The sequence below is a fragment of the Lynx canadensis genome, chromosome D2 (assembly GCF_007474595.2).
Source record: "Lynx canadensis isolate LIC74 chromosome D2, mLynCan4.pri.v2, whole genome shotgun sequence".
In the NCBI taxonomy this organism is placed as follows: Eukaryota; Metazoa; Chordata; class Mammalia; order Carnivora; family Felidae; genus Lynx; species Lynx canadensis.
In genome coordinates, this window is record NC_044313.2 from 58,594,405 (window position 1) to 58,622,279 (window position 27,875).

Below are 27,875 nucleotides of genomic sequence, written 5' to 3' on the forward strand. Positions count from 1 at the left end.
TATTTTATATACATATGTCTATGTATATATAATGGCATATAACATATTCAAATTAACAAATTGTCCATAAAGACTATTATGCAAATCACTAAGCCCACAAATTAGTATTAAATTGTTCACAGTCAAGTATTTACTGAAGGTCCAAAGAAATAAACAGTAAGAAATGTACGTGTGTGTGTGTGTGTATACACAGTCTGAAATATATATACATACACACTACCTCTTCTTTATCCATTCATCAGTTGGTAGACATTTGGGTTTTCTCCATAGTTTGGCCATTGCTGATAAGAAGCACTGATCTTTTCACTTACATATACACATGGAGATCATGATTATCTTTGGAATAAATACAGTAACACATTTATGGATCTAGGGGAAGGATCCAGTAGAGTGGGAGAGGTTGATGAGCAAGGAGATGCTGATTTTATGGAGGTAAGCCAATGGGAGTTGTAAAGGTCTAGGAGGAGAATGGGAATAGACTATTAGGGGAAGCAGTTGGGGGGACATGGGCCCTACCCTGGGGGTTGGAGGCAAGGGTGTTGGGAAAAGAACATTCCTCTCTCCTAAAATCACTGAGATTTAAAGGAGTGTTGAAACGATTGATTCTGGATAAGAAAGACACCATGAAAATGTGTACTTGTTCCTTCCTCCCTCCCCCTTTCCTTCCCTCCCTTCCTTCCTCCATCACTCCCTCCTTCCCATTTGCCTCTCTTTTTTTCTCCCTTCCTCCCTCTATCCTTCTTTCCTTCCTTCCTTGCATCCTTCTTTCCTTCCTTCCCTCAGTTATCTGTACTTCCATTGTCCATTCATAGAGCTCATTTGTCAATTAAAAAGAAAACAATTATCTACCTTTATATCTAAAATCATAAACTAAACTAAATGTATAGTAGTCCCCTTTTATTCATGGGGAATATGTTCCAAGACCCTCAGTGGATGCCTGAAATCCTAGATGGTACCAAACTCTGTGTATACTATGTTTTTTTTACTATATATATGTACTTGTGATGAAGTTTAGGCACAGTAAGAGATTAATAACAATAATAAAATAGAAAAATTATGACAATATAGTATAATAAAAGTTATGCGATATAGTTTATCTCTTTTCCTCAAAATATCTTATTGTGCTCAGTCTTCATCTTCTTGTGAGATGGTAAAATTAGCCTATTTGATTAGATGAAGTGAGTTAAATGACCTAGGCATTGTGACGCAGTGTTAGGCTTCTATTCATTTTCTGGTGATATGTCAGAAGGAGGATCATCTGTTTCTGGACTGGACCATGATTGACTGTGGGTAACTGAAGCCACAAAAAGTAAAACTGTAGATAAGGGGGGAGTACTATTGTACTTCCTAATTATTTTTGTTTTAGTTTCCTTGAGTGCCATAGGGAATATCTGGATATTTTCTGGGGGCAGAATCTAATATTTTCTTAGCCTGCAAATATAGGAAACTATAGAAGAAAATGGGTAAGAGCTAAGTGGGAATGTTTTTTCACTGATAGTAACACATGTTTCTGTGGACTATAATTTTTTTTTGAGACTAAGTTACATACAGGTGATACATGTTTCTTACTGTTTATTTCTGTGGACCTTCAGTAAATACTTGACTATGAATAAGTTGATACCAATTTGTAAGCTTAATGATTTGGGTAATAGTCTTTATAGCCAATTTGTTGACCTGAATATGTTATGATACATGCCATTTATGGTCTTCTGATATATATGTGTGTTCTTATACAAAAATCTCACTGATTTCTGAGATTAATGTCAATGCCTTAAAGATGGCTTATAATTTTTTTCTTATTTTGTCTTGCCCAAGTATCAATCTCTTCTCTTTTTATGTATAACCATGCCAATTTAAATTAGTTTATTTTCTGTACAGGAAAGTAAATTGCCCCCAACTTTCTTTTCCAATCAAACCCTCAAACAGTTCCCCAGATAGAGATGTGTCATATGTCTTCCAAAGTTCTATTTGCCTCCTCATCTGAGTCATCATTAGCAAGAACAAGCAAAATATGAGTGCTGGCTGCCTCAGTGCTATGATTTCATGGAAGTCAAAGCACTTGCATGCTGTAAAATATGTCTCACCAATTTGGCCATTCTTTTTTCCTTAAGACTCCTGGCCAAATGTAAACTCACCCTGGGTTATTATTTTAGTCATGAACATATACTAACATAGATTAATTCATTGGAAGATCTAATTCTAGACCACATGACCTCCGAGAACAGATGGGGAATATCTCATTTCTCTGTTGGTGAACCTGGCACCCTGGTCATCTGAGAGCTATGACCGATATCAGGAAGAGGTGCTGAAAACAGATCTCATGTACTCTATGGTTTTCATTAGTGCTTCCCCTTTAGAAAGTATTTTTCTTTATTAATAAGTGTCTTTTTTTGCTTTTGTGCACAGGCAGCATGTCAGCTGAAACACCAATCACACTGAATATTGATCCTCAGGATCTGCAGGTCCAAACATTCACTGTAGAGAAGCTACTGGAACCTCTCATAATCCAGGTATTAAGACCATGGGAATAACAATGTGTAACTGAAGAAGACCTAAAAACATGGGAAAAGTAGATCATGAACCAAGAAAAGAGTTGATTTTCATAGAATGAGTATGTCATCTCAAATTGTCCTTTAAAGTGCTGTTAAAATATAAAAAATTATATATTTAGTAATAATAAGAAATTTATGAAAGTTACCCCCTCCAGATTCTCTTTTAAAAGCAACAGCCATAAAAATATGTATGTACAGCTTTCAAAGTATCTTTATATAAATACTCTTGTTTTATAGTCATGAAAACTGAGTGAGGTAGGCAGCATGTTAAAACCATCTTTATTATATAGATGAGGAAGTTGAGCCTAGAGACTTTCAATGACTTGTCCCAAGGCACATAGTGGCTCACTTGTCAAGTAGGAAATTATTTTTAAAATACCAAACTGTATGAGAAAAGCAACTATTTAAGAAATTCTGTGATAAAGTCTTTCATAAAGTCAATAATCTTTTCATAATATACATCATGATTCTCTGACTTATTATGTAAGTCCAGATTTTATTTATTGGAGTTCTTAAAGCAGAACTTGAAAAAACTTATACAATGCTATAGACTTAAATTTTTTGTCCTTAACCCAAAATTTGTGAGGGAACTTCTCTTTAGGCTTATCACACATTATACCTTCTAAGACAAATTATCTCTTTTTCTTTTTTATTCAAGTATAATTCATATACAGTATTTTATTAGTTTCAGGTATACAATATGATTCAACAATTCTATACATTTCTCAGTACTCATCATGATAAGTTTACTCCTAATTTTATTCATCTATTTTACCCATTCCCCTATGTCCCCTCTGGCAAACACCAGTTCTCTGAATTCAAGTGCCTATTTTTGTTGTTGTTGTTGTTGCTGTTGTTTTTCTTTTCTTTCTTTCTTTCTTTTTTTTTTGTTCATTTGTTTCTTAAATTTCACATATACATGAAATCATATGGTATTTTCTTTTTTTTTCTTGACATATATCACTTAACATTATACCCTCTAGGTTCACTCATGTTGTTGCAAAATGGCAAGATTTTATTCTTTTTTAGATGACTAATATTCCAGTGTATATATAACACATCTTTATCCATTCATCCATCGATGGACACTTGGGCTGTTTCCATAATTTGGCTATTGCAGATAATGCTGCAGTAAACATAGGAGTGCATATATATATTTTTGAATTACTGTTCTTATATTTTTTGTGTAAATGCCCAGTAGTGGAATTACTATATTATATGGTGACCCTATTTTTAATTTTTTGAGGAGCCTCCAATCTGTTTTCCACAGTGGTTGCTGCAGTTTTTGTTCCCACCAACAATGCACGAGGGTCCCTTTTTCTTTATGTTCTCTCCAATACTTGTTTTATGTGTTTTTGATTTTAGCCATTCTGACAGGTGTAGGGTGATATCTCATTGCAGTTTTAATTTGCATTTTCCTGATGATGAGTGATGTTGAGGATCTTTTCAAGTGTCTGTTATCTATATGTCTTCTTTGGAAAAATGTCTCTTCAGGTCCTCTACTCATTTTATAATTGGATTATTGCTTTTTTTTTTTTGGTGTGTGTTGGGTTATAGAAGTTCTTTATATATTTTGAATGTTTATTTATTTATTTCATGGGGGGAATCGTGTGTGTCCATGAGTGGGAGAGGGGCAGAGAGAGAGGGAGAGAGAAAATCCCAAGCAGGCTCCATGCTGTCAGTGCAGAGCCCAGCAAAAGGATCAGTCTCACGAACCGTGGGATCATCACCTGAGCTGACAGCAAGAGTTGGACACTTAACCGACTGAGCCACCCAGGCGCCGCTCTTTATGCATTTTAGATAGTAACCCTTTATTGGATATATAATTTGCAAATATCTTCTCCAGTTCACTAGGTTGCCTTTTGGTTTGTGGACGTTTCCCTTTGCTGTGCAAAAGCCTTTTATTTTGGTATAGTCCCAACAGTTTAATTTTGCTTTTGTTTCCTTTGCCTAGGAGACATATCTAGAAAATGTTTCTACAGACAGTGTAAAAGAAATTACTATCTGTGGTGTTTTTTTGTTTTGTTTTGTTTTGTTTTGTTTTGTTTTTAGGAATTTTAAGGTTTTAGGCTTTACATTTAGGTCTTTCATCCATTTTGAGTTTATTTTTGTGTGTGGTGTAAGAAAGTGGTTTATTTTCATTCTTTTGTATGTAGCTGTCAAGTTTTCTCAGAACCATTTGTTGAAGAGACTGTCTTTTCCCTATTGTTGACCATGAATAAGTGTGGGTTTATACTGGACTCTACTCTGTTCAATTGATCTAGGTGTCTGTTTTTGTGCCAGAACCATACTGTTTTGACTACTGCAGCTTTGTAGTGTGTCTTGAAATCTGGGATTGTGATACCTTTAGTTTTGTTCTTTTTCAAGATTTCTTGGGCTTTGGGGTCTTTTGTGGTTCTATACAAATTTTAGGATTATTCTACTTCTGTGAAACATGTTGGGTTTTGATAGCCATTACATTAAGTCTGAAGATTATTTTAGGTAGTATTGGCATTTTAACAATATTGAATCATTCAGTCCATGAGCATGGAATATCTTTCCATTTGTTTGGGTCATCTTGAATTTCTTTCATCAGTGTTTTCTAATTTTTGGAGTAGAGGTCTTTCACCTCTTTGTTTAAGTTCATTCCTAAGTATTTTTTTCTTTTTTGGTGTAATTGTAAATGGGATTGTTAAATCATCCCTTTTTGAGGGCTTTGAAGCACTCAAAGGTTACTTGAGTGAGAAACTGCATTGATTTTACCTATGATACTTTATTTATTATTTGGAGAGAGAGAGAGGGAGAGAGACAGAGTGAGCAGGGGAGGGGCAGAGAGAGAGAGGGAGAGAGAATCCCAAGTGGGCTCCATGCTGTCAGCGTAGAGCTGGACGCGGGGCTTGATCTCACAAACTGTAACATCATGACCTGAGTCAAAAACATGAGCCTGATGCTTAAATGCCTGAGCCACTCAGGCACCCCACCTCTGATACTTTAAAAATGTTCTGCTTTTCTTCTTTGTGGGGTAGATGGTGAGGAGGGGAGTAACTCAGAATAGACTGTGCATGATTTTACTTAGCACACCCATAGAAGATATCTGCTACTGGAAACACAAAACATATGCTTTACTGATGAAAACTTAATCATGAACGTTGGCATTCTTAACAGCACTGATACCTGGTGTGAAATTGATACTTGATGACTATGTAGACTTCATTAAAATCCCTATTTTAGCCACCTACTGAATTCTCTCATGTTAAAAAGAAACAAAAAAGCTTATTTATTGTCTTTCTGGTAAAGTTCACTGAAAAAAGTAGAAAAGCAAAACAAAATAAAGCAAAACCAAAACCAAAAATATGGGAATAAAAATCACTCAATTATTACAACCAAGAGGTAAACAATGTTTTGCTGTATTTACTTGCAATATACTAAAATTATGGATTTTTATTATTCTTAGAGTTTTATAATATTAAAGAACATATATGTTATATATAATTTATATCTCATATATATGAAGAATATATGTAAACAAGGTGGAAATAATACTGTATATGTAAGGTTTTATTTCACTTTCCTATTTAAAGTGATATTTTGATAATTTCCCCATTCTTTGTAAGCATGATTTCATAAAATTGTGGTTTAATTATATTGCTGCACCATAGTTTTCTTTAAGTTTATTTATTTATTTTGAGAGAGAGTGCTAGAGCATGAGCTGGGGAGGGGAAAGAAAAAGGGAGAGAGTGAGTTCCAAGTGGGCTTTGCACTTACGGTGCGGAGCCTGATGTGGAGCTTGAACTCATGAACTGTGAGATTGTGACCTGAGTCAAGATCAAGAGTCAGACACTCAACTGACTGAGCCACCCAGGCACCCCTGCACCATAGTTTTTTAAAGCAGCCTCACTTTCTTACACCACTCACAAAAATAAACTCAAAATGGATAAAGGACCTGAATGTGAGACCATCAAAACCATCAAAACCCTAGAGGAGAAAGCTTGGAAAAAACCTCCCTGATTCAGCCGCAGCAATTTCTTACTTGACACATCTCCAAAGACAAGGGAATTAAAAGCAAAAATGAACTATTGGGACCTCATGATGATAAAAAGCTTCTGCACTGCAAAAGAAACAATCAACAAAACTAAAAGGCAACCAATGGAATGGGAAAAGATATTTGCAAATGACATATCAAACAAAGGGCTAGTATCCAAAATCTATAAAGAACTCACCAAACTCCACACCTGAAAAACAAATAATCCAGTGAAGAAATGGGCAGAAGACATGAATAGACACTTTTCTAAAGAAGACATCCAGATGGCCAACAGGCACATGAAAAGATGCTCAATGTCACTCCTCATCAGGGAAATACAAATCAAAACCACACTCAGATACCAGCTCACGCCAGTCAGAGTGGCTAAAATGAACAAATCAGGAGACTATAGATGCTGGAGAGGATGTGGAGAAACGGGAACCCTCTTGCACTGTTGGTGGGGATGCAAACTGGTGCAGCCACTCTGGAAAACAGTGTGGAGTTTCCTCAAAAAATTAAAAATAGATCTACCCTATGACCCAGCAATAGCCTTGCTAGGGGTTTACCCAAGAGATACAGGAGTACTGATGCATAGGGGCACTTGTACCCCAATGTTTATAGCAGCACTTTCAACAATAGCCAAATTATGGAAGGAGCCTAAATGTCCATCAACTGATGAATGGATAAAGAAATTGTGGTTTATATACACAATGGAGTACTACGTGGCAATGAGAAAGAATGAAATATGGCCCTTTGTAGCAACGTGGATGGAACTGGAGAGTGTTATGCTAAGTGAAGTAAGTCATACAGAGAAAGACAGATACCATATGTTTTCACTCTTATGTGGATACTGAGAATCTTAACAGGAGACCATGGGGGAAGGGAAGGAAAAAAAAAGATAGGGAGGGAGCCAAATCATAAGAGACTCTTAAAAACTGAGAACAAACTGAGGGTTGATGGGGGGTGGGAGGGAGGGGAAAGTGGGTGATGGTCATTGAGGAGGGCACCTGTTGGGATGAGCACTGGGTATTGTATGGGAACCAATTTGACAATAAATTTCATAAAAAAAAAAATAAAGCAGCCTCCCATTTTGGGACATTCAGGTTGTTTTTGCTTTTTTACTGTTATGAATAATGTTGTGTTGAACATCTTTGTATATAAATTTTTGTCATCAGTTCAAATTGTCTCCCTAGGATCAGTTACTAAATGTAAAAGTAAGTGAACAAGTAATGAGAATTGTTATGGTTTTTGAAAGTTATAAAATGAGTTCTCACAAGTCATTTAAGATTTTGTTCCTCTGCAATTACTAGATGTGAGTAGGGTAATGGCCTTCATTTAGTGATAAAGGCTAGTGCAGTAATGCAACCACATAACCCTTATTTGTCCTGTAAGAGTAGAACATTAGAGTTGGTCACTTAAGACTTGCTAGTCACAAAGGCTGCTGACATATTTTTATGAATAGAGAAAGTATCATTATGAAGAAACTACTTTTTATGTTCTAACTGAAACCAATAAATAGTTTGGTTTAGTCAAGTACATTGATAAGGCAGTCAATAGGGAATATTTTAAATAAATTCACATTGAAGAGTATGCTGTTCACAGTTTATGTGTATTTCCTGGCATGTTTAAAAACTATTATAATCTATAAACACTTGATGAGTCCATGTAGAAAATTAAAAGGGTAAAATGACCTGTAATAATTTTATTTGATTGGAAAGAAATTTAACTCTTTTAAAAAGTGTGGTCATGCTTATTACTTCACAGGGGTTTAAATATGGTGCTTGGATTCATACTTCTTCATGATCTGCAAGTAAATGTGTCAGGGAAAGAATAATTAGTATTTATTATATGCTAGATAGTTCTCAGTTATATGTAAGTGTAGTTGCTAATTTTATGGTCCTTAAGATTGTTGTGAATGTTTTTGAACATGTTTCTTGATTTCTTAAAGGCAGTTGGTATACTAGTTCACCAATATCCCAGTTAGAAAAAAGTTTCTAGATCTTAGCAAGATTCAAATCAAATTAAAGTATTAATAATTTATAGAATATTTACTATGTTTAGAAATTATCCCATAAAGGAGAATTCTAGTGCAGCAAATGATTTGGACATACTCTTGATTTTCATTTTAATGGGATTATTCTTATCAAAAACCAGCGCATTTCTTTTTTTTTTTAATTTTTTTTAATGTTTATTTATTTTTGAGACAGAGAGAGACAGAGGATGAATGGGGGAGGGTCAGAGAGAGAGGGAGACACAGAATCTGAAACAGGCTCCAGGCTCTGAGCTGTCAGCACAGAGCCCGACGCGGGGCTCAAACTCACGCACCGTGAGATCATGACCTGAGCCGAAGTCGGACGCTTAACCAACTGAGCCACCCAGGCGCCCCAACCAGCACATTTCTAACTCAAAGAATTATTAATATAACTGACCTTTTGTTGATGCACAGAGTTCTTGTATCTGTCACTTTGATCATGTATTACCTATCAATACAAGTAAAAATTTTCCTTAAATTGTATTTTAGGTGCATTTTTCTAGAATAGCATCATACTGAATATCTCATTGCATTTTTTCTATTTTTCTATTTTATTTTATTATTTTATTTATTTTTATTATTTTATATTTTAAAAATTTACATCCAAGTTAGCTTATAGTGCAATAATGATTTCAGGACTAGATTCCAGTGATTCATCCACTACATATAATACCAGTGCTCGTCCCAACAAGTGTCTTCCTTAATGCCCCTTGCCCATTTAGCCCATCCACCCCCCAAAACCCCTCTGGCAACCCTGTTTGTTCTCTGTATTTAAGAGTCTCTTATGTTTTGTCCCCCTCCCTGTTTTTATATTATTTTTGCTTCCCTTCACCTTATCTTCATCTGGTTTGTATCTTAAATTCCACATATGAGTGAAGTCATATGGTATTTGTCTTTCTCTAATTTTGCTTAGCATAAACACTGTAGTTCCATCTATGTTGTTGCAAATGACAAGATTTCATTATTTTTGATTGCTGATAAATGGATGTAGATATCTATATCAATATAGATATATCTATATATAAATATCTATAGATATCTATATTTACCTATAATATATATATATTTATATATATCACATCTTCTTTATCCATTCATCTGTTGATGGATATTTGGGCTCTTTCCCTACTTTGGCTATTGATAGTGCTGCTATAACCACTGGGGTGCATTGTGCCCCTTCAAAACAGCACACCTGGCATCCTTTGGATAAATACCTAGTAGTGCAATTGCTGGGTGATAGGGTAGTTCTATTTTTAATTTTTTGAGGAACCTCCGTACTGTTTTCCAGAGTGGCTGCACCAGTTTGCATTCCCACCAGCAGTGAAAAAGGGTTCTTCTTTCTCCGCATCCTTGCCAACATCTGTCGTTGCCTGAGTTGTTAATTTTAGCCATTTTAACAGGTGTGAGGTGATATCTCATTGTGGTTTTTATTTGCATTTCCCTGATGATGAGTGATGTTGAGCATTTTTTGTATGTGTCTGTTAGCCATCTAGATGTCTTCTTTGGAGAAGTGTCTATTCATGTCTTTTGCCCATTTCTTCATTGCATTATTTGTTTTTTGGGTGTTGAGTTTGATAAGTTCCTTATAGATTTTGGATACTAGCCCTTTGTCTGATATACCATTTGCAAATATCTTCTTTCATTCCATTGATTGCCTTTTAGTTTTGCTGATTATTTCTCTCGTTGTCCAGAAGCTTTTTATCTTGATGAGGTCCCAATAGTTTGTTTTTGCCTTTATTTCCCTTGCTTCCGGAGACACGTTAAGTAAGAAGTTGCTGTGGCTAAGGTCAGAGAGGTTTTGCCTGCTTTCTCCATGAGGGTTTTGATGGCTTCCTGCCTTACATTTAGGTCTTTAATCCATTTGAATTTATTTTTGTGTATGGAGTTTATTTTTGTGTATGGTGTAACAAAGTGGTCCAGGTTCATTTTTCTGCATGTTGCTGTCCAGTTTTCCCATTTGCTGAAGAGACTGTCTTTTTTTTTTTTTTAATTTTTTTTCAATGTTTATTTATTTTTGGGACAGAGAGAGACAGAGCATGAACGGGGGAGGGGCAGAGAGAGAGGGAGACACAGAATCGGAAACAGGCTCCAGGCTCTGAGCCATCAGCCCAGAGCCTGACGTGGGGCTCGAACTCCCGGACCGCAAGATCGTGACCTGGCTGAAGTCGGACGCTTAACCGACTGCGCCACCCAGGCGCCCCCTGAAGAGACTGTCTTTATTCCACTTGATACTCTTTCCTGCTTTGTCAAAGATTAGATGGCCATATGTTTGTGGGTCCATTTCTGGGTTCTCTATTCTGTTCCATTGATCTAAGTGTCTGTTTTTGTGTCAGTACCATACTGTCTTGATGATTACAGCTTTGTAATACATCTTGAAGTCTGGAATTGTGATGCCTCCAACTTTCGTTTTCTTTTTCAGAATTGCTTTGGCTATTTAGGATCTTTTCTGGTTCCATACAAATTTTTGGATTGTTTGTTCTAGTTCTGTGAAGAATGTTGGTGTTATTTTGATAGGGATTGCATTGAATATGTAGATTGCCTTGGGTAGTATTGACTTTTTTTTCAACGAGTATTTAATTTGAAATACTTACTTGGTTTAAGTATGTAATATTGTCTCTGGTTATACTGGAAAACATTCCAAAAGAAGTTCATGATCTTTAAGCTCATAGTGCCACCAGATAAAGTTATCAATGTAGTAACCCCATTAAAAAATCCTCACTTTTACTCATTATTTATCTTAATGTTATATTCCTTTGCTTTCAAGGTTTCACAGAAATTACTTGCCAGCTCTGTATATAACTCAAAGTCAAAATCACATTTTAATTTTTGGAGTAATTGGTCATAGATACTATTATGTCACTCTGGCTTCTATTCATTTATTCATAAATCTTTATTCTGCTCTTTTTATAGTTATCAGAGTGTTCCCCACCAAACTTGATTTATCTTTAATCTACTTTTTTTTCTCTTGGGTACAGGTAAATTACTAGGTCATTTTACAGGGATGTTCTGTCTGGGATATATTTCAATCAGTTGCTTTCATTTTTTCTGTGTTATAACTTAAACAGTTGCATCCCTCTGTAATAAATTCCTCAAATGTATCAGAAATAATTTTTTTCTCAGGAATTACATTTTTATGATTGCAACTGTAGGCATCTGCACTTTATCACTTTCAAGATCCAAATTAGGCAGTGCAGTGCAGAAAGTCTATTTAAGCACAATTGTGATTAAAAGAATTTACATCTGTATGTCGTATACTCTTTGAAGGAGATAAAAGTTGCTAGATCATGCTACAGTCATTACATAATGGAACTGTCTATAATCTTATTTGCCACAAAATATAATTTGCTATGTGTCAGATTCATGTTGAAAGTGAACTTAAAGAACTGACTTACTCAAAATCTTTTAAGATAAAAACATTAGCAAACTTCGTATAACGTGTTATCTTGTACAAAGTTTTTTTGGGGTAAAGGTTCAAGTATATCTTATGATGTGTATATATCCTATGTTTTCAAGAGGTAAATACAGAGTTAAATCAATAGTAATAAACATTATTTCTCTGGCTCTATTCCTAACTCTTGTAGGACCTTCTCTTGGCCTTTCCTTGGCTTCTACTTGCATAGTGTCCCCATCTATTTCTGGAAGTCCCTTGGGGATGGTTTCATATACTCAATAATATTCATTGGGTCTAATTTAAGAATATCTGCCAACTCTTATTGGTCAGCATAAGCTAGATTTTGCTATGATAAGCCAAATCCCATATTTCTGAGGCTTAATAAAAGTTCATTTTGTGCTTATGCTACATGTCCATTGTAAGTTAGCAGGATGTCTCTACTTAGTACCAGCACCCAGAAACCCGGCTTCATATCTGTATTTACTTCCAGTATTGTAACAGGGAAAGAGAACATGATGAATCACGCAAAGTCTCCTAAAATGTCCACCCAGGTGTGATATATGTCAGTTTCACTCATATTGCTTTTGTTAAAGCAAGTAATGTGGTCATTGTGGATACTGGATGTATGATCCTATCCTGTGCTCAGGAGAATGGGAATATTGTGAAAATCTCCAGTAACTATTATCTTCCAAATTGCATTCTTCTTAGAGGTTCCTTTTTTGGTGGGCAGCTGACTTATTGACAATTATTTGTTGGCAAGAAGCCTATGAGGCAATCTGGCATACGAGCTTTGCCTTTGGGAGAAGATGGTGAATAGGTTCTATCACCATCCTCTTTTTGGGGAATTGACTACATACTGAGAGTTAAGCAGTTAGTATCTGGGGTTAAACAGTTTCATCATGTACAAAACTAAAGAAAGGAGTAGAGACAGGGAGGAGAGTTCTAGGGGAGCAGTTTTCAAATTCAGATCCACAAACTCCTGCTATTGAGGGACAGTGAAAATACCTATTTACCAGTGTTTTAATGTATTCTTCCAGTTTCTAAACCACATTCTAGTCTCAGAATTATACTCTAGCCTCTGTGGGGCCTGTTTCCAGTTCCCTTGAGCATTGGGCATATAGGCCAGATACTTTTCTTCCTTATGTGATCTGATTCCCTGGCTTCCTACCTCCTCATCTGAAAGTTCTGATAAGTTCAAAAGAAGTGTCTGCAAGTTCAAAAGAAGTTCCATTAGTAGCAGCAATCCAGGGTTCCTATAATTTTCCTCGTTACCTGTGTTAGGATGGACATTTTCCTGCAAAGTCTCTCCTTTGTTTTTCTTCTCATCTCTAAAATTTGGAGTCTCTGAGGTATGAGTCACTTTTGCTTCCAAAACTGTCTGCTGTGTTTTCCCATTTCATTTAGCTTTGTCTTGTTGATGATTCACTGTCAGTGATGCCCATTGTGAGTCTGGGAATGATGTGCCAAGGTAGCCATGTCCCAATTCCTCCAAAGCTGCCAGTTCTCAAGGTGGCAGAATGGCACTGGGCTCCTACAGGAGAGGGGAGAATGCCTCCCTTCCCAAGTATGCTGTCACATGGGCCCCAGTGAAGCAATTTTTGTGACCTAAAGCCACACAAAATTCGTTATGAAAAAACTCAGCTTCTTCTCCAATCTCTCCCCTCTCCTTGTTAGTGTAAATCCCAATCCAAGTGCCTGGATGGTGAATTCTTACTCCTCCAAGTACCATGTTTTTCTTTCTTTCCTGGCTTCTATGCAGAACCCCTCTGTCACACCCTACTATCAACAGAATTTCTTTCTCCTCTCCTTCAGCCAAGAGAAAGAAAAGAAAAAAAAAGCAATTAGATGTTTAGATATCCAAAGGGTTCTTTTCTTACTATTCTATAGACAGATCTGATTGATTTCTATGTAGCTGGGAGAAGACATGCTTTGGCTTCTTAGCCTCCTAGAATGTAATTTCCTTTGATTCTTTCAGAAAAGAATTCAAGTTCCATTTGTTTGTGGTGGTTTTCTGTCATTTCAGTACGTTATTTTGAATGAGTGTGATGCTGTTTGCTTAGGTTTCCTTGGTTTTATCACCAAGTTTCTTTTTGGTAGCTTTGCTGATTATTCTATCAATAGAATTTATGTCAGAATTAATCTTGAAGATTCCAAGGAAATCTTAAAGACAGGTCTGCATGCATATAGTGTTCTTGTAGATTACTTTATATGCAAATATTGGAGTTTTGACTCTAACTTCAACAAGTTACCTTAGAAGTTCGTTAATGAATGTCTTTTAAACACTTACATGTTCAAGGCTTAGTAAGTATAAAGATGTTATCTCTATGGTATTTCTATAGTTGAGAAAAAGAAAGCCACTTTTTATTTTTATTTTTTTCAATATATGAAGTTTATTGTCAAATTGCTTTTCATACAACACCCAGTGCTCATCCCAAAAGGTGCCCTCCTCAATACCCATCACCCACCCTCCTCTCCCTCCCACCCCCCATCAACCCTCAGTTTGTTCTCAGTTTTTAAGAGTCTCTTATGAAGACTGTTAAAAACTGAGAACAAACTGAGGGTTGATGGAGGGTGGGAGGGAGGGGCGGGTGGGTGATGGGTATTGAGGAGGGCACCTTTTGGGATGAGCACTGGGTGTTGTATGGAAACCAATTTGTCAATAAACTTCATATAAAAAAAAAAAAAAAAAAAAAAAAAAAAAAAAAAAAAAAAAAAAAAAAAAAGAGTCTCTTATGATTTGGCTCTCTTCCACTCTCACCTCTTTTTTTTTTCCTTCCCCTCCCCCATGGGTTTCTGTTAAGTTTCTCAGGATCCACATAAGAGTGAAAACATATGGTATCTGTCTTTCTCTGTATGGCTTATTTCACTTAGCATCACACTCTCCAGTTCCATCCATGTTGCTACAAAGGGCCATATTTCATTCTTTCTCATTGCCATATAGTACTTCATTGTGTATATAAACCACAATTTCTTTATCCATTCATCAGTTGATGGACATTTAGGCTCTTTCCATAATTTGGCTATTGTTGAGAGTGCTGCTATAAACATTGGGGTACAAGTGCCCCTATGCATCAGTACTCCTGTATCCCTTGGGTAAATTCCTAGCAGTGCTATTGCTAGGTCATAGGGTAGATCTATTTTTAATTTTCTGAGGAACCTCCACACTGTTTTCCAGAGTAGGAAGCCACTCTTTAAATTAAAATAAGGATGGGGCACCTGGGTGGCTCAGTCAGTTAAGTGTCTGACTTTGGCTTGAGTCAGCCCCACATCAGGCTGTGGGTTTGAGCCCTGCATTGGGCTTTGTGCTGACAGCTCAGAGCTTGGAGCCTGCTTTGGATTCTGTGTCTCCCTCTCTTTCTGCACCTCCCCAACTCATGCTCTCTCTCTCTAAAATAAATAAACATTAAAAAATTTTAAATTAAAATAAGGATAAGAAAAACTAATAGCTAATTGATTAAAATAGCATGAGGAATTGTGGATGGCTGAATATATAAGGATTGCTCCCACCACCAGAATTTGGTAGCTCTGAGATTAGCTGTGAGCAGATGTCAGTCTCAGCATATTTTCACCTCTACTCACTTGCTTCCTAGACCTTTTATTCTGTCAGGCTCTGATTTTCTTTCCACTCACTCTAGTGTTGCTGCCATGTTGTTCTTGTTTCTCTGACCACCCCAGTCCATTCCACTTCTGTTGTTACTTTATCTTTTAATCACAGCTCTTTTCCTCTGCACATTCAGACTGATCTCACAGGTATCCACTTCTAACTTAGTTGTGGAATAAGGTCTTTTTCTTATAAATGGGTTCCATAGGCAGCCAGGTGATATAGACTGATAAGCCCACATCCATCTGCCTTTTTAGTGGAAAATGCTAGATTGATGGGAGAAATTCTGGTTCAGCTGGTTGAAGGGATAGGAGTCCATATCTCCCCAGATGTCATCATTTTCACTGCTTTAAGTGTGATTCTACCCTTCACAGACATTCCTGGACTATTTCAGAACACCCAGCATCTATAGCTTGACAACTCTATGCAAACTTTTTCTGTACAGGTCCAGAGAGTGAATAGTTCAGCTTTGACAGTCATAGGGTCTCTATTGCAATTAATTTACCATTGTAATTTGAAAGCAGCCATAGACAATACGTAAACAAATGGATGTTTATAATAAAATATGGCTGTGTTCCAATAAAACTTTATTTACAAAATAGGCAAGTGACTAGATTTTGCCCTGGATGCCTAATTTGCAGGCCCCTGCTCTACACTGACAATTTTCTCATGGAGATAATCTATATTTACTGATTAAAGAAGGGTAAGAAATGGGCAGTATCCCATACACAGTTGGGAGTTCCTGTGACATAAATTATGATGGAGTGATCTGTGGCCAAGCCCTGTGAGAGATACAAGAGCCTCACTTGGGAGAAGAGTGCTAACTAGGCAGTTGAGAAAATTCCTATTTGTATTGACATCCTGTTAGTCCAGTGGTTTTCAATCCTGGCTGCACATTAAAATTATCTGGGGAGGGGCGCCTGGGTGGCGCAGTCGGTTAAGCGTCCGACTTCAGCCAGGTCACCATCTCGCGGTCCGTGAGTTCGAGCCCCGCGTCGGGCTCTGGGCTGATGGCTCAGAGCCTGGAGCCTGTTTCCGATTCTGTGTCTCCCTCTCTCTCTGCCCCTCCCCTGTTCATGCTCTGTCTCTCTCTGTCCCAAAAATAAATAAACGTTGAAAAAAAAATAAAAAAAAATTATCTGGGGAGCTTTAAAAAATCCTGATGTCCAGGCCACACAGGAAACCAATGAAATCAGAATCTTTGGGAGTAGGACCAAGAAGTAATTTTAAAAGCTGCCAGGTAATTACAATGTGAGAAATGCTATGCTGGCCTTTATATCAGCCAGTAGTGAACCTGATTCTGCCTCTTGGCCCAAGGCTTGCTCTAGTATAGGGCTCATTCCCTGTCTTTTTAATGGATTTTGGTGGTGCTCATCTGGGATAAATTTATAAGGAATTCCTGAGGGTAACCTCCTTATCAACTCTCTGTAATGTGCTCAGTTAGCTCTCCTAGGTCCCAGTAGGACTGTTAGCAGCGGCTCTAGGAAAACTACTGTTACTGAGAGGCCTTGGATCCATGTTCTGTAGCTCTCCCTTACTCAGCAGTCCACTACTAGATAGCATTATGGATCCATGTATGGATTAGGTTATGGTGGACTCTAAGTTTTTTGACTACCCATGGCATCTTGCTTTTGGTGGACCCCATTTGGGGTGGAATTGCTGTGAGGAAAGAGATTCATAATGCACAAGTCTGAAATTGTGGTGTGGTGTCCTATCACATGTACGTTTATAATCATCTGCACCAGGGCTTTTCAACTTTCAGCTATATGAAGGCGTTGTGTAAGGAACTTACAAACATCCTGCTACCCAGGCCACAGCTAAGGCTGATTAAATCAGAATCTTGAGTAGGACCCTGTTAACAGTATTTTTAAAAAGCTTCCCTTGGGGCGCTTGGGTTGCTCAGTCGGTTAAGCGTCTGACTCCTGCTCAGGTCATGATCTCACGGTTTGGGTTTGAGCCCCACGTAGGGCTCTGTGCTAAGAGCTCAGAGCCTAGAGCCTGCTTTGGATTCTGTGTCTCTCTCTCTCTCTGCCCCTTCCCCCATGCGTGCTCTGTCTCTCTCTCTCTCTCTCTCAAAAATAAACATTAAAAAAAAGTGTTTTTATAAAGCCTCCCAGGTGATTGTATTATACAGCCACTGGAGTAAGACCTTGCTGCCTCCGAAGTGTTGTCCATGGACTTATAGCATCATGCTCACTTAGGAACTCCTGAAAAATGAAGTCCCTTATGCCCTACCCTGGACCCCCTGAATCAGAATCTATGGTGTAATAAGATCCCAGTTGATTTGTATCACATTCAAGTTTGAGAAGGTGGTGGTGGAGACTGTAAATTTTAACTTTTAAATTGCAACATTGTGTAGGCAGAGTTGGAAACCACTACCTTACATCCTTATGCTGGGGCATCCTTATATACATCCTTATATACATCCTTATGCTGGGGCAGAGTGGTGAGGTCACCAGGAATTTCTGAACTCTGATTGTTGTTCTGTTCTGAAGGGGCTGCCCAGGGGTGATTTTCCTGTTGTGAGAGACCTGAACATTTTTTTTTTTTTTTGGAGGAGGATCTGCCCCTCCCACACCCTGACTAAGCCTGTGGTCAGTCTATGTCAAGGGATTCTATGATACCCAGAAATGGCTTTGGGGCACTAGAAACCATGACCTGAGAAATGAGATTTTCAAGAGCTAGGGATTCTCTTTAGGATGTTTGGAACCAGGACACAGTTTTTTATAATCTAGAAATAATTTTTACCTTTGGAAAAGTTATTTAACCTTGATGTAGCTGGAAATTTGGATATATATAGTATGTACAGTACAATGCTGTATAAACTAAGGCTTAACAAATGTGGTTTGTGATTTTTCAGATGAGTTTTTTCTTTTAACATTTTTTAAAGTTTATTTATTTATAATCTCTATACCCAATGTGGGGTTTAAACTCACGACCCTGAAATCAAAGAGTCCCATACTCCTCTGACTAAGCCAGCCAGATGCCCCTGCGTTTTTTCTTTTAGGAAACAGTTTGCATTCTCAACCCATGATAAAGCAAGATACTGTCGTTTAGACACATTTTCCAACATTCTCCACCTGTATTTTTAACATTTCTGAAATTATGATATATCTTATAACGAATATGAGCATTTAATGTAGTTTTCCTTTTTGATGATTTTAGGGCACAGTCCCTTTTGGTAAGTACTCAATTTCTTCAGATATAGTGATCAGAAATAGGTGGTTGGATGGGAGTGTTGCTTATGTGATCCTATGGGAGTGGGAGATGGACCTTTGTACATGTAGTGGCTATTGCTGCAGAATGGCTGGTCTGGGATGCTTTCTGGACTGGTGACCAGTCCCACTGGTGACCAGACACCCAGTGGTGACTGGGTGTCTCTGTATTTCCTATGTAGTCCATAGCTGATAGAATTTGTGGCCTGTACTTTTTCATCTTGGTTAGAGTCCATAGTTCTCTCAGGATGCTTGGCCCCTGATAGTGCTTCAGACCCTTAAATCCCAGATACATCCTCTGTCAAGTGTTTGGCATTATCTGTCTACTTCTCAGCCTATGCTGTAGGATCACCTTGTTTCTCACCATGGTGGGCTCAGGGCAGGCCCACCAGTCTTTAGCACAGCCACATTTTGATGTCCTTTATGGTATCTAGGATGGTATGGGTCTTATCCATGTCTCACGGCAATCAGGACTGACTTTAGGAAAGCTAAGCTTCCCTTCCTCCTACTTATAATAACACTGTGATGCCAAGATGTCACTGTGGCAACTCCAAAGTTTGTGCAGAGCAGCTTATGAAGCTGTTTTCTTCCAGAGTTCCAAAGATAAATGGAACCAAGGCTCTCTGTTTTCAGTATTTCCCCTCAATCATGCTAATGCAGCTCCCCAGTCTGAGTGAACCTCAGACAGGGGAAAGAAGGACATGTATCTTACCTGTCTTTCTTATCTGTCAGCCTCTTCTTCCACTAGTCTCTTGGGGTAGGTGAGGGGAGCTTCCTTACTTTTTTCTTTATCTGACCAGATTTGCTTCGTAAAACTCTATGATCTAGTCTATTAGATCTAGCCTTTGCTAAAGAGGAGCCAAAATAATGTAGAAAATTATTTTCTTTTTCATTAATGCCTTCCACAACTATTTTTTTCTTAAAATCTCAAGAGAATCAGCTTTGCAATCAAACCTGATTAATGGTATTTTTGTTCATATATATATGTATATGTATATATATGTAAATATATACGTATATACACACACATATATGTGTATATATATGTTATATACATATATATGTTATATACGTATACGTACATATATATGTGTATATATATAAATTTTTTAAATTTAAATTTTGGTTAGTTTATATACAGTGCAATATTTGCTTCAGTGGTAGAAATCAGTGATTCATCACTTACATACAAGATCCAATGCTCATCACAAGTGCCCTTCTTAATGCCCATCACCCATCTAACCCATTTCCCATCACCTCTCTTCATCAACACTTAGTTTGTTCTCTGTCATTAAGAGTCTCTTATGGTTTATCTCCCTCTCTTCTCTTTCCCCCCTGCTTACCATATATTCATCTGTTTTGTTTTTTAAATTTCACCTATGAGTGATATCATACAGTATTTTTCTTTCTCTGATTGATTTATTTTGCTTAGCCTAATAAATTATAGCTCCATTCACGTTGTTTGGCAGGATTTCATTCTTTTTGATGGCTGAGTAATATTCCATTGTATATATGTACACGTATATGTATATATTCATGTGTGTGTATGTCTATATATCTACGTATCTATTTACCTCACCTCTTCTATATCCATTCATCAGTCGATGGACATTGGGCTTTCTTCATAGTTTGGCTATTGTTGATAATGCTGGTATAAAAATTGGGTGCATGTGCCCCTTTGAATCTTTACTTTTGTATCCTTTGGGTAAATACCTAGTAGTGCAAATGCTGGATCATAGGGTAGTTCTAATTTTAACTTTTTGAGGAGCCTCCATACTATTTTCCAGAGTGGCTGCACCAGTTTGCATTGCTACCAACAGTACAACAGGGTTCCCCTTTCTCTGCATCCTTGCCGTCTGTTGTTTCTTGTGTTGTTAATTTTAGCAATTCTGACTGGTATGAAGTGGTATCTCATCGTGGTTTTAACTTATGTGTCCCTGATGATGAGTGATGTTGAGTGTCTTTTCATGAGCCATCTGGATGTCTTCCTTGGAAAAATGTCCATTCATGTCTTCTGCCCAGTTGTTAACTGGACTATTTGTTATTTGGGTGTTGAGTTTGATAAGTTCTTTATAGATTTTGGAGATTAACCTTTTCTGAAATATGTTGTTTGCAAATATCTTCTCCCATTCTGTAGGCTGCCTTTGATTGTTTCCTTTGCTTCAGAAGCTTTTTAACTTGGTGAAATCCCAAAAGTTTATTTTTGCTTTTGCTTCCCTTGCCTCTGGCAATGTGTGTAGTAAGAATTTGCTATGTCCGAGGTCAAAGAGGTTGCTGCCTGTGTTCTCTAGGATTTTTGATGGTTTCCTGCTGCACATCATTTAGGTCTTAAATGCATTTTTTAAAAATGTCTATTTACTTTTTTTTGAGAGAAAGAGAGAGAGAGAGAGAGAGAGAGAGAGAGAGAGAGAGGCATGAGCAGGGGAGGGGCAGAGATGGAGACACAGAATCCGAAGCAGGCTCCAGGCTCTGGACTGTCAGCACAGAGCCTGACGCAGGGCTTGAACTCACGGACCATGAGATCATGACCTGAGCTGAAGTCAGATGCTTAACTGACTGAGCCACCCAGGTGCCCCTGGTCTTAAATGCATTTTGAATTTATTTTTATATATGGTGGAAGAAATAAGTTCAATTTCATTCTTCTGCATGTTGCCAGCCAGTTTTCCCAACACCGTTTGTGGAAGAGACTCTTTTTTTCCATTGCGTATTCTTTCCTGCTTTGTTGAAGGTTATTGACGATTGATTAATGGTATTTTTGTTCTGTCTTACTCTCTGTATTCCTGGAATAATAGGCCACACAGCTCAGCCTTGAATTTGAATGCTCCAATATTGACAAAATATTATCTATACTTACATTCTGAAAAGAAGCAATAGATGGTATTTGTTGTAATTAATAGTGTTTTAGAATTAAGGAACTATGGTAATATCCTAATGTTATTAAGATGAGACTTTGGGGCATCAAGATCAAGTGATGGCCAATAAGATTCAAAATTCATGAATAATATTTAAGTTTTACAAAAAATGAGGCAATAATAGGTTTATTGATATAATGTTAATGCTGACAAATAAGGTGAAAAAAACCTAAGCAATTTTATTTTATTTTATTATTTTTAAGTTGAAGTATAATTGACATATAACATTATTATTTCAGGTGTACAACATAATGAACCAATTTGTATATATTGTGAAATAATCACCACAATAAGTCTAATTAGCATCCATTACCATATATATAAGTTACAGATTTTATTCTTTTGGATGAGAAATTTTTTTTGGCATCATAGTGATTTTTATTCTGAAAATGAACATTCTCATTAAATTCACATTCTATATAAAAGAGATGAACAGTACAAATGGAGCCGCTGCCAAGGCTATGACTGAAGACCAATATCTAGCCCTCAAGTTGTGGGGACCTACTGACACTTTCTTTACAAAGAAGAAAAAAATAATGAAGGATTGCTTTAGTGAACATAAACTGCATGCTCACCATTCTACTTGAGCAAATTTGTGAAATAATCTTTTAACATAACAGGTAGTTTTTTTTTTTCTGCATTACTTTTTTTGAAAATTTTTATTTATTTATTTATTTTTAAATTTACGCCCAAGTTAGTATACAGTGCAATAATCATTTCAGGAGTAGATTCCAGTGATTCATCCCCGATGTATAACACCCGGTGCTCATTCCAGCACGTGTCTTCCTTAATGCCCCTTAGCCATTTAGCCCATCCCCCCTACCCACAACCCCTCCAGGAACCCTCTGTTTGTTCTCTATATTTAAAGTCTCTTATGTTTTGTCCCCTTCCCTGTTTTTATATTATTTTTGCTTCCCTTCCCTTATGTTCATCTGTTTGTAGCTTAAATTACTCATGTGTGTGAAGTCATATGATACTTGTTCTTCTCTGACTAATTTCACTTAGTATAAAATACCCCCTAGTTCCATCCATGTAGTTGCAATTGGCAAAATTTCATTCTTTTTTTTTAACTTTTTTTTAACGTTTATTCATTTTTTGATAGAGATAGAGCGTGAGTGGGGGAGGGGCAGAGAGAGAGGGAGACACGGAATCTGAAGCAGGCTTCAGGCTCTGAACTGACAGCACAGAGCCCGACATGGGGCTCGAACTCACGGACTGTGAGATCATGACTTGAGCTGAAGTTGGACGCTCAACCAACTGAGCCACCCAGGCACCCCTCATTCTTTTTTTATTGCCGAGTAATACTCCATTGTGTGTGTGTGTACACACACACACACACACACACACACACACCACATCTTCTTTATCCATCCATTCGTTGATGGACATTTGGGCTCTTCCATATTTTGGCTATTGTTGATAGCACTACTATAAACATTGGGATGCATGTGCCCCTTTGAAACAGCACACCTGTATCCCTTAGATGAATACCTAGTAGTGCAATTGCTGGGTTGGAGGGTAGTTCTATTTTTAATTTTTTGAGGAACCTCCATACTGTTTTCCAGAGTGGATGCACCAGTTTGCATTCCCACCAATAATGCAAAAGAGATCCATCCTCTTTCTCCACATCCTCGCCAACGTCTGTTGTTGCCTGAGTTGTTAATGTTAGCCATTCTGACAGGTGTGAGGTGGTATCTCATGGTGGTTTTGATTTGTATTTCTCTGATGATGAGTGATATTTAGCATTTTTTTATGTGTTGGTGACCAGCTACCCAGTCTCTGTGCTCAGAACTCTGTGCTCTTGCCAACTAGCAATCACGCACCCCTCCTTTTTCTTCGACTTCCATCTACTTCCTGCTTCTACACTGTCCCTGACAAAGCCCTCAGCCTACCAGGCAGCACCTAACTCTCGAGTTTTATCTCAGATGGAGCTATGTTTCCAAACTCCTCACTTCTGAGGATCCTGTGGCTTTGACCCATTCCAACCTTCTAGGGGAGGGTCTCCTGGAGCAATGAGTGGATGCTGGCCTGCCCCCAGGAACATTTGTGCAATTCTGCTGCTGCAGATGCCCAGAGACTGTGGCTGGGTGCTAGTCTGCCCCAGAAAAAGTTCTTGGGCTCGTGTAGCAGCAGCATTTCAGGGATTATGGTAAATCACAACACACATCTGTTACAGGCTTTACCCCTAACGTCCTTGTTCCAACAGTAGCAAACATAGCTGTTCTCCAGGGTTCGCTGGGAACTTTGCCTGTGGGGAGGCCTCACAGCCTCTACCAAAAATGTCCTCTTAACAGGGAACTCCCTCCCTGTGTGGCCTGAGGACCCTTCAGACCTTGCTGTCTGCTCCTGGGTATTTGCCCTTCCCACCAGAGCTCCACCAGGTATTGAACTGTGGAGTTGCAGACTCTGCGCTCCCCTGTTTATTGAGTCTTAATGGTATTTAAACCCTGTCCTTTCTCCTTTCTCCCTTTCTTGTTGAGTCCCTTATGGGTGTTTCCAATCTTTCTCTTTCTCTCCAGCTGCTTTCAGGGGGAGTGCTTTTCCTGTATTTTTCCCCCTGTCTCCATCCTCTCTGCAAGCAGAAACAGCTTCCTACCCTATGCAGGTTCTCTCTCCCTCAGTTCACCTCTCTGCACCACATACCTGCTGAGTTCTGTGGTTCAAGTTGTGTAGATTGTTCTGTTAATCCTCAGATCAGTTTTCTAGGTGTGCAAGATGGTTTGGTGTTGATCTAGCTGCATTTCAGGGAAGAGAGAGGCAAAAAAACCTTCCATGCTGCTCCACCATCTTGGCCTCTTCTCCTCTGTGATGAGGACTTGTAAGATCTACTCTCTCAGCAACCTTCTTTCTTTTATTTTTAAACGTTTATTAGTTATTGAGAGACAGAGAGACAGAGCATGAGTGGGGGAGGGGCAGAGAGAGAGAGGGAGACAAAGAATCTGAAGCAGGTTCCAGACTCTGAGCTGTCAGCATAGAGCCCAACAGGGAGCTCAAACTCAGCAGCCTTGAGAGCATGACCTGAGATAAAGTTGGACGCTTAATCAACTGAGCCACCCGAGCACCCCTCAGCAACTTTCAAATACGCAGTACAGTATTATTAACTATAGTCAACATGCTGTACATGTTGCGCTTATTTATTTTATAACTGAAAGTTTGTACCTTTTGACCCCTTTTACCCATTTCACCTAACCTCTGCCTCCCTGCCTCTGACAACCACCAGTGTATTCTCTGTATCTGTGAACTGTTTTTGTTTTTTTGTTTTTGTTTAGTTTTTAGATTCCACATGTGAGATCATATGGTATTTGTCTTTGTCTGACTTATTTCTCTTACAATATTACCCTCTGGTTCCGTCCATATTGTTACAAATGTCAAAATTTTATTTTTTATGGCTGAATAATATTCCACTGTATATGTATACCACATTTTCTTTATCCATTCATTGGTCATTGGGCACTTAGGTTGTTTCCATATCTTGGCTGTTGTAAGTACTGCTGCAGTGAACATGGGATGCATGTATTTTTCTGAGTTAGTGTTTTCATTTTCTTCTAACAAATACCCAGAAGCTGAATTGCTGAGTCATATAGTTGTTGTGTTTTTAATTTTTTGAGGAACCTCCATATTGTTTTCCCTAGTGGCTGCATCATTCATATTTCCACCAACATTGCGCAGAAATTCCCTTTTTTCACGTCCTCACCAAAGCTTACTATTTCCTATCTTTTTGATAATGATGATTCTAACATGTGTGAGGTGATACCTCATTGTGGTTTTGATTTGCATTACTCTGATAATTAGTGACATTGAGCACCTTTTCATGTAGCTCTTGGTTATCTGTATGTCTTTTTTTGGGAAAGTATATGTTTAGGTCCTCTGCCCATTTTTAATTGAGTTGTTTTTTTGCTGTTGAGCTGTAGGAGTTCTTTATTTATTTTGGATATTAACCCCTTATTAGATATATGATTTGCAAATATTTTCTTCCATTTAGTAGGTTGTCTTTTCATTTTGTTGATGGCTTCCTTTGCTGTGCATAATCAATTTTAAAATGAACATCAACATTTAAATCACTTATGGTCTCTAGTCAAACCACATTTGCATTGCTTTAGAATTTTGACCATCGAGCTCTACAAATCAAATCACTATGGTCTTTCCTATTGTTTGTTGTCTCTTATTCAGACATGATTAGCAGGTATATTTCCCCTGGATATTTTCAATAAGAAGTTTTGTGTTTGAAGAGAAAAGCAGTAAGTCTCATGGTCTAGGGAAGATGGGGAAGGAAGAATCTGACAACAGATAGTGGGAGTAAAATGTAGTAAAGTTTTATAAGAATGTGTTGGCAAAACATATGGCATAATTTATTCAACTTTGTTGTTGATAGGGTTATAAATGTTTATTAAACAAAGCTGAGACACAGAATTAGGGGTCATAACCATACCCCATCATCAATCACTCCTAGAGGTGGAATGATGGACTGGGTGGACCATGTGAACACAACTTAACTGCTACATGTAAAGAAAACCCATTCTTTATTTTAGGGCCAGGTTGGTCTTGATTGGATTGTTCAACTTATTTTATTTCCTTCAAGCAGTTAGTGGTTATTGATGGAAAATAATTGTCCTTTTTTTTTTTTTTTTTTTTGCTTAGCACCTCTTTGAATCACTATTTCACTATAAACTACTGATTATTGATTCATCAGAAAGATTAATGCTTGCTTTATCTATAAATAACAACATGAATATAATTTCCCCTTAGTTCGCTCAATTCAGTATTTTGATGGTTTTTCACCACATTTTTGGAAACATTTATTTGGAGAATGATTAAGATTACATTTTACCAAAGCCTAAATTTGTGTCTGAATTATTGCTCTGTGTAAAACAAGTATCTTTTAATTAATTAATTAATTAATTAGAGAGAGAGAAAGAGAGAGAGAAAGAAAAAGCAGGGGAGAGGGGTAGAGGGAGAGTGAGAGGAGAATTCCAAGCAGGTTTCATACTTGTGGAGCCTGACCCGGGGCTTTATCTCACAACATGAGATCATGACTTGAACCAAAATCAAGAGTTAGAGGCCTAACTGACTGAGCCACCCAGGTGCCTCAACTAGTATCTTTTCTAAATAATAGTCACATTCAAAATGGCAAAAGCTACATATCCTACGATTAATAGGTTAATGGTTGGGTTGCTTAAAGATACTACCTATAAAGGTTGGGGTGCCTAGAGCTCAGTCATGAGCTTTGTTTTTGGGAAATATCATCCAGTCTCATGATTTCAAAAAAATACTGTTCTCAAACATCTTTGAAATTTTAGTAAGACCAGTAAACCATTGATATATGAATAATTACAATGAGAATGTAAGCTATAAGAAACATATTTCCAGCTCTTATCTTTCTCAACTCCTGAATTGTATACTAGTCTCTAACTTAGAAACTCTAATAGGCAATCTTAACATGCCTAAAGTTCAACTCTTGATCTTCTTCCTTCTTATGTCTCCTTAAGTAAATATTACCTCCATATACCCAACTGATTAGGCCATATACCATAGAGTCATTCTTGTTTCTTTAATAACCCATATTCAATCTATCAGCAAACCTTGTTGACTCACCAGAACTACCAGAATTCTTCCACTTCTCAACAACTCCACCAATGTTCCCTGGAACAAGCCAATGTGGTTTCTTGGGCTACTGCAACAGTCTAACTTTTTCTGTCTTCCATTTCTCACCCCTCTTCCTTTATCCCTGTCTAATCTACCCAGTCTATTCTCTTGAGTAGCCAGAATGCGTCCTTTTAAATTTTAGGTCAGATCTTGTTCCTTTCCTGTTCTAAAACCTTCAGTAGCTCCTGATCACAAGAATAGAATTTCTAGTGTTGATGGTTATCTACAAGGCCTGTACAACTTGGTGCCTCAATGCCAGCCTGACTTCATCTCTTATGTTCTCACCTCACTCTACTGTAGGTACTCTGGCCTTCCTGCTGCTCCTGGAACAAACTAATCAAGCTTCTGTTTTGGAACCTTTGTACTTGCTGTTTCCTCTGTTTGGAATATTTTCCTCCAAATATTCAAACGTCTTACTCCCCTACTTCCTTGGAGTCCTTTTTACCTGATCAGAGAGACCTCCTAAGATACCACATCTAACCAGCCCTTCCTCATCACATATCTATTCTCTTCCCCTCTTTACTTTTTT

The 27,875-nt window shown here is 37.7% G+C and overlaps 1 protein-coding gene across 1 annotated transcript in view; it reads left to right on the forward strand.

Annotated features, from left to right (window-relative positions):
- Positions 1-2,410: 2,410 nt before the first annotated feature.
- Positions 2,411-27,875, forward strand: part of LOC116738374 (catenin alpha-3-like) — a 468,686-nt gene continuing 443,221 nt past the window's right edge. The window contains exon 1 of the mRNA XM_032595164.1: positions 2,411-2,510. Within this exon, the coding sequence (XP_032451055.1) occupies positions 2,412-2,510 (99 nt within the window). The 5' untranslated portion in view covers position 2,411. The remainder of the gene's footprint in view (positions 2,511-27,875) is intronic.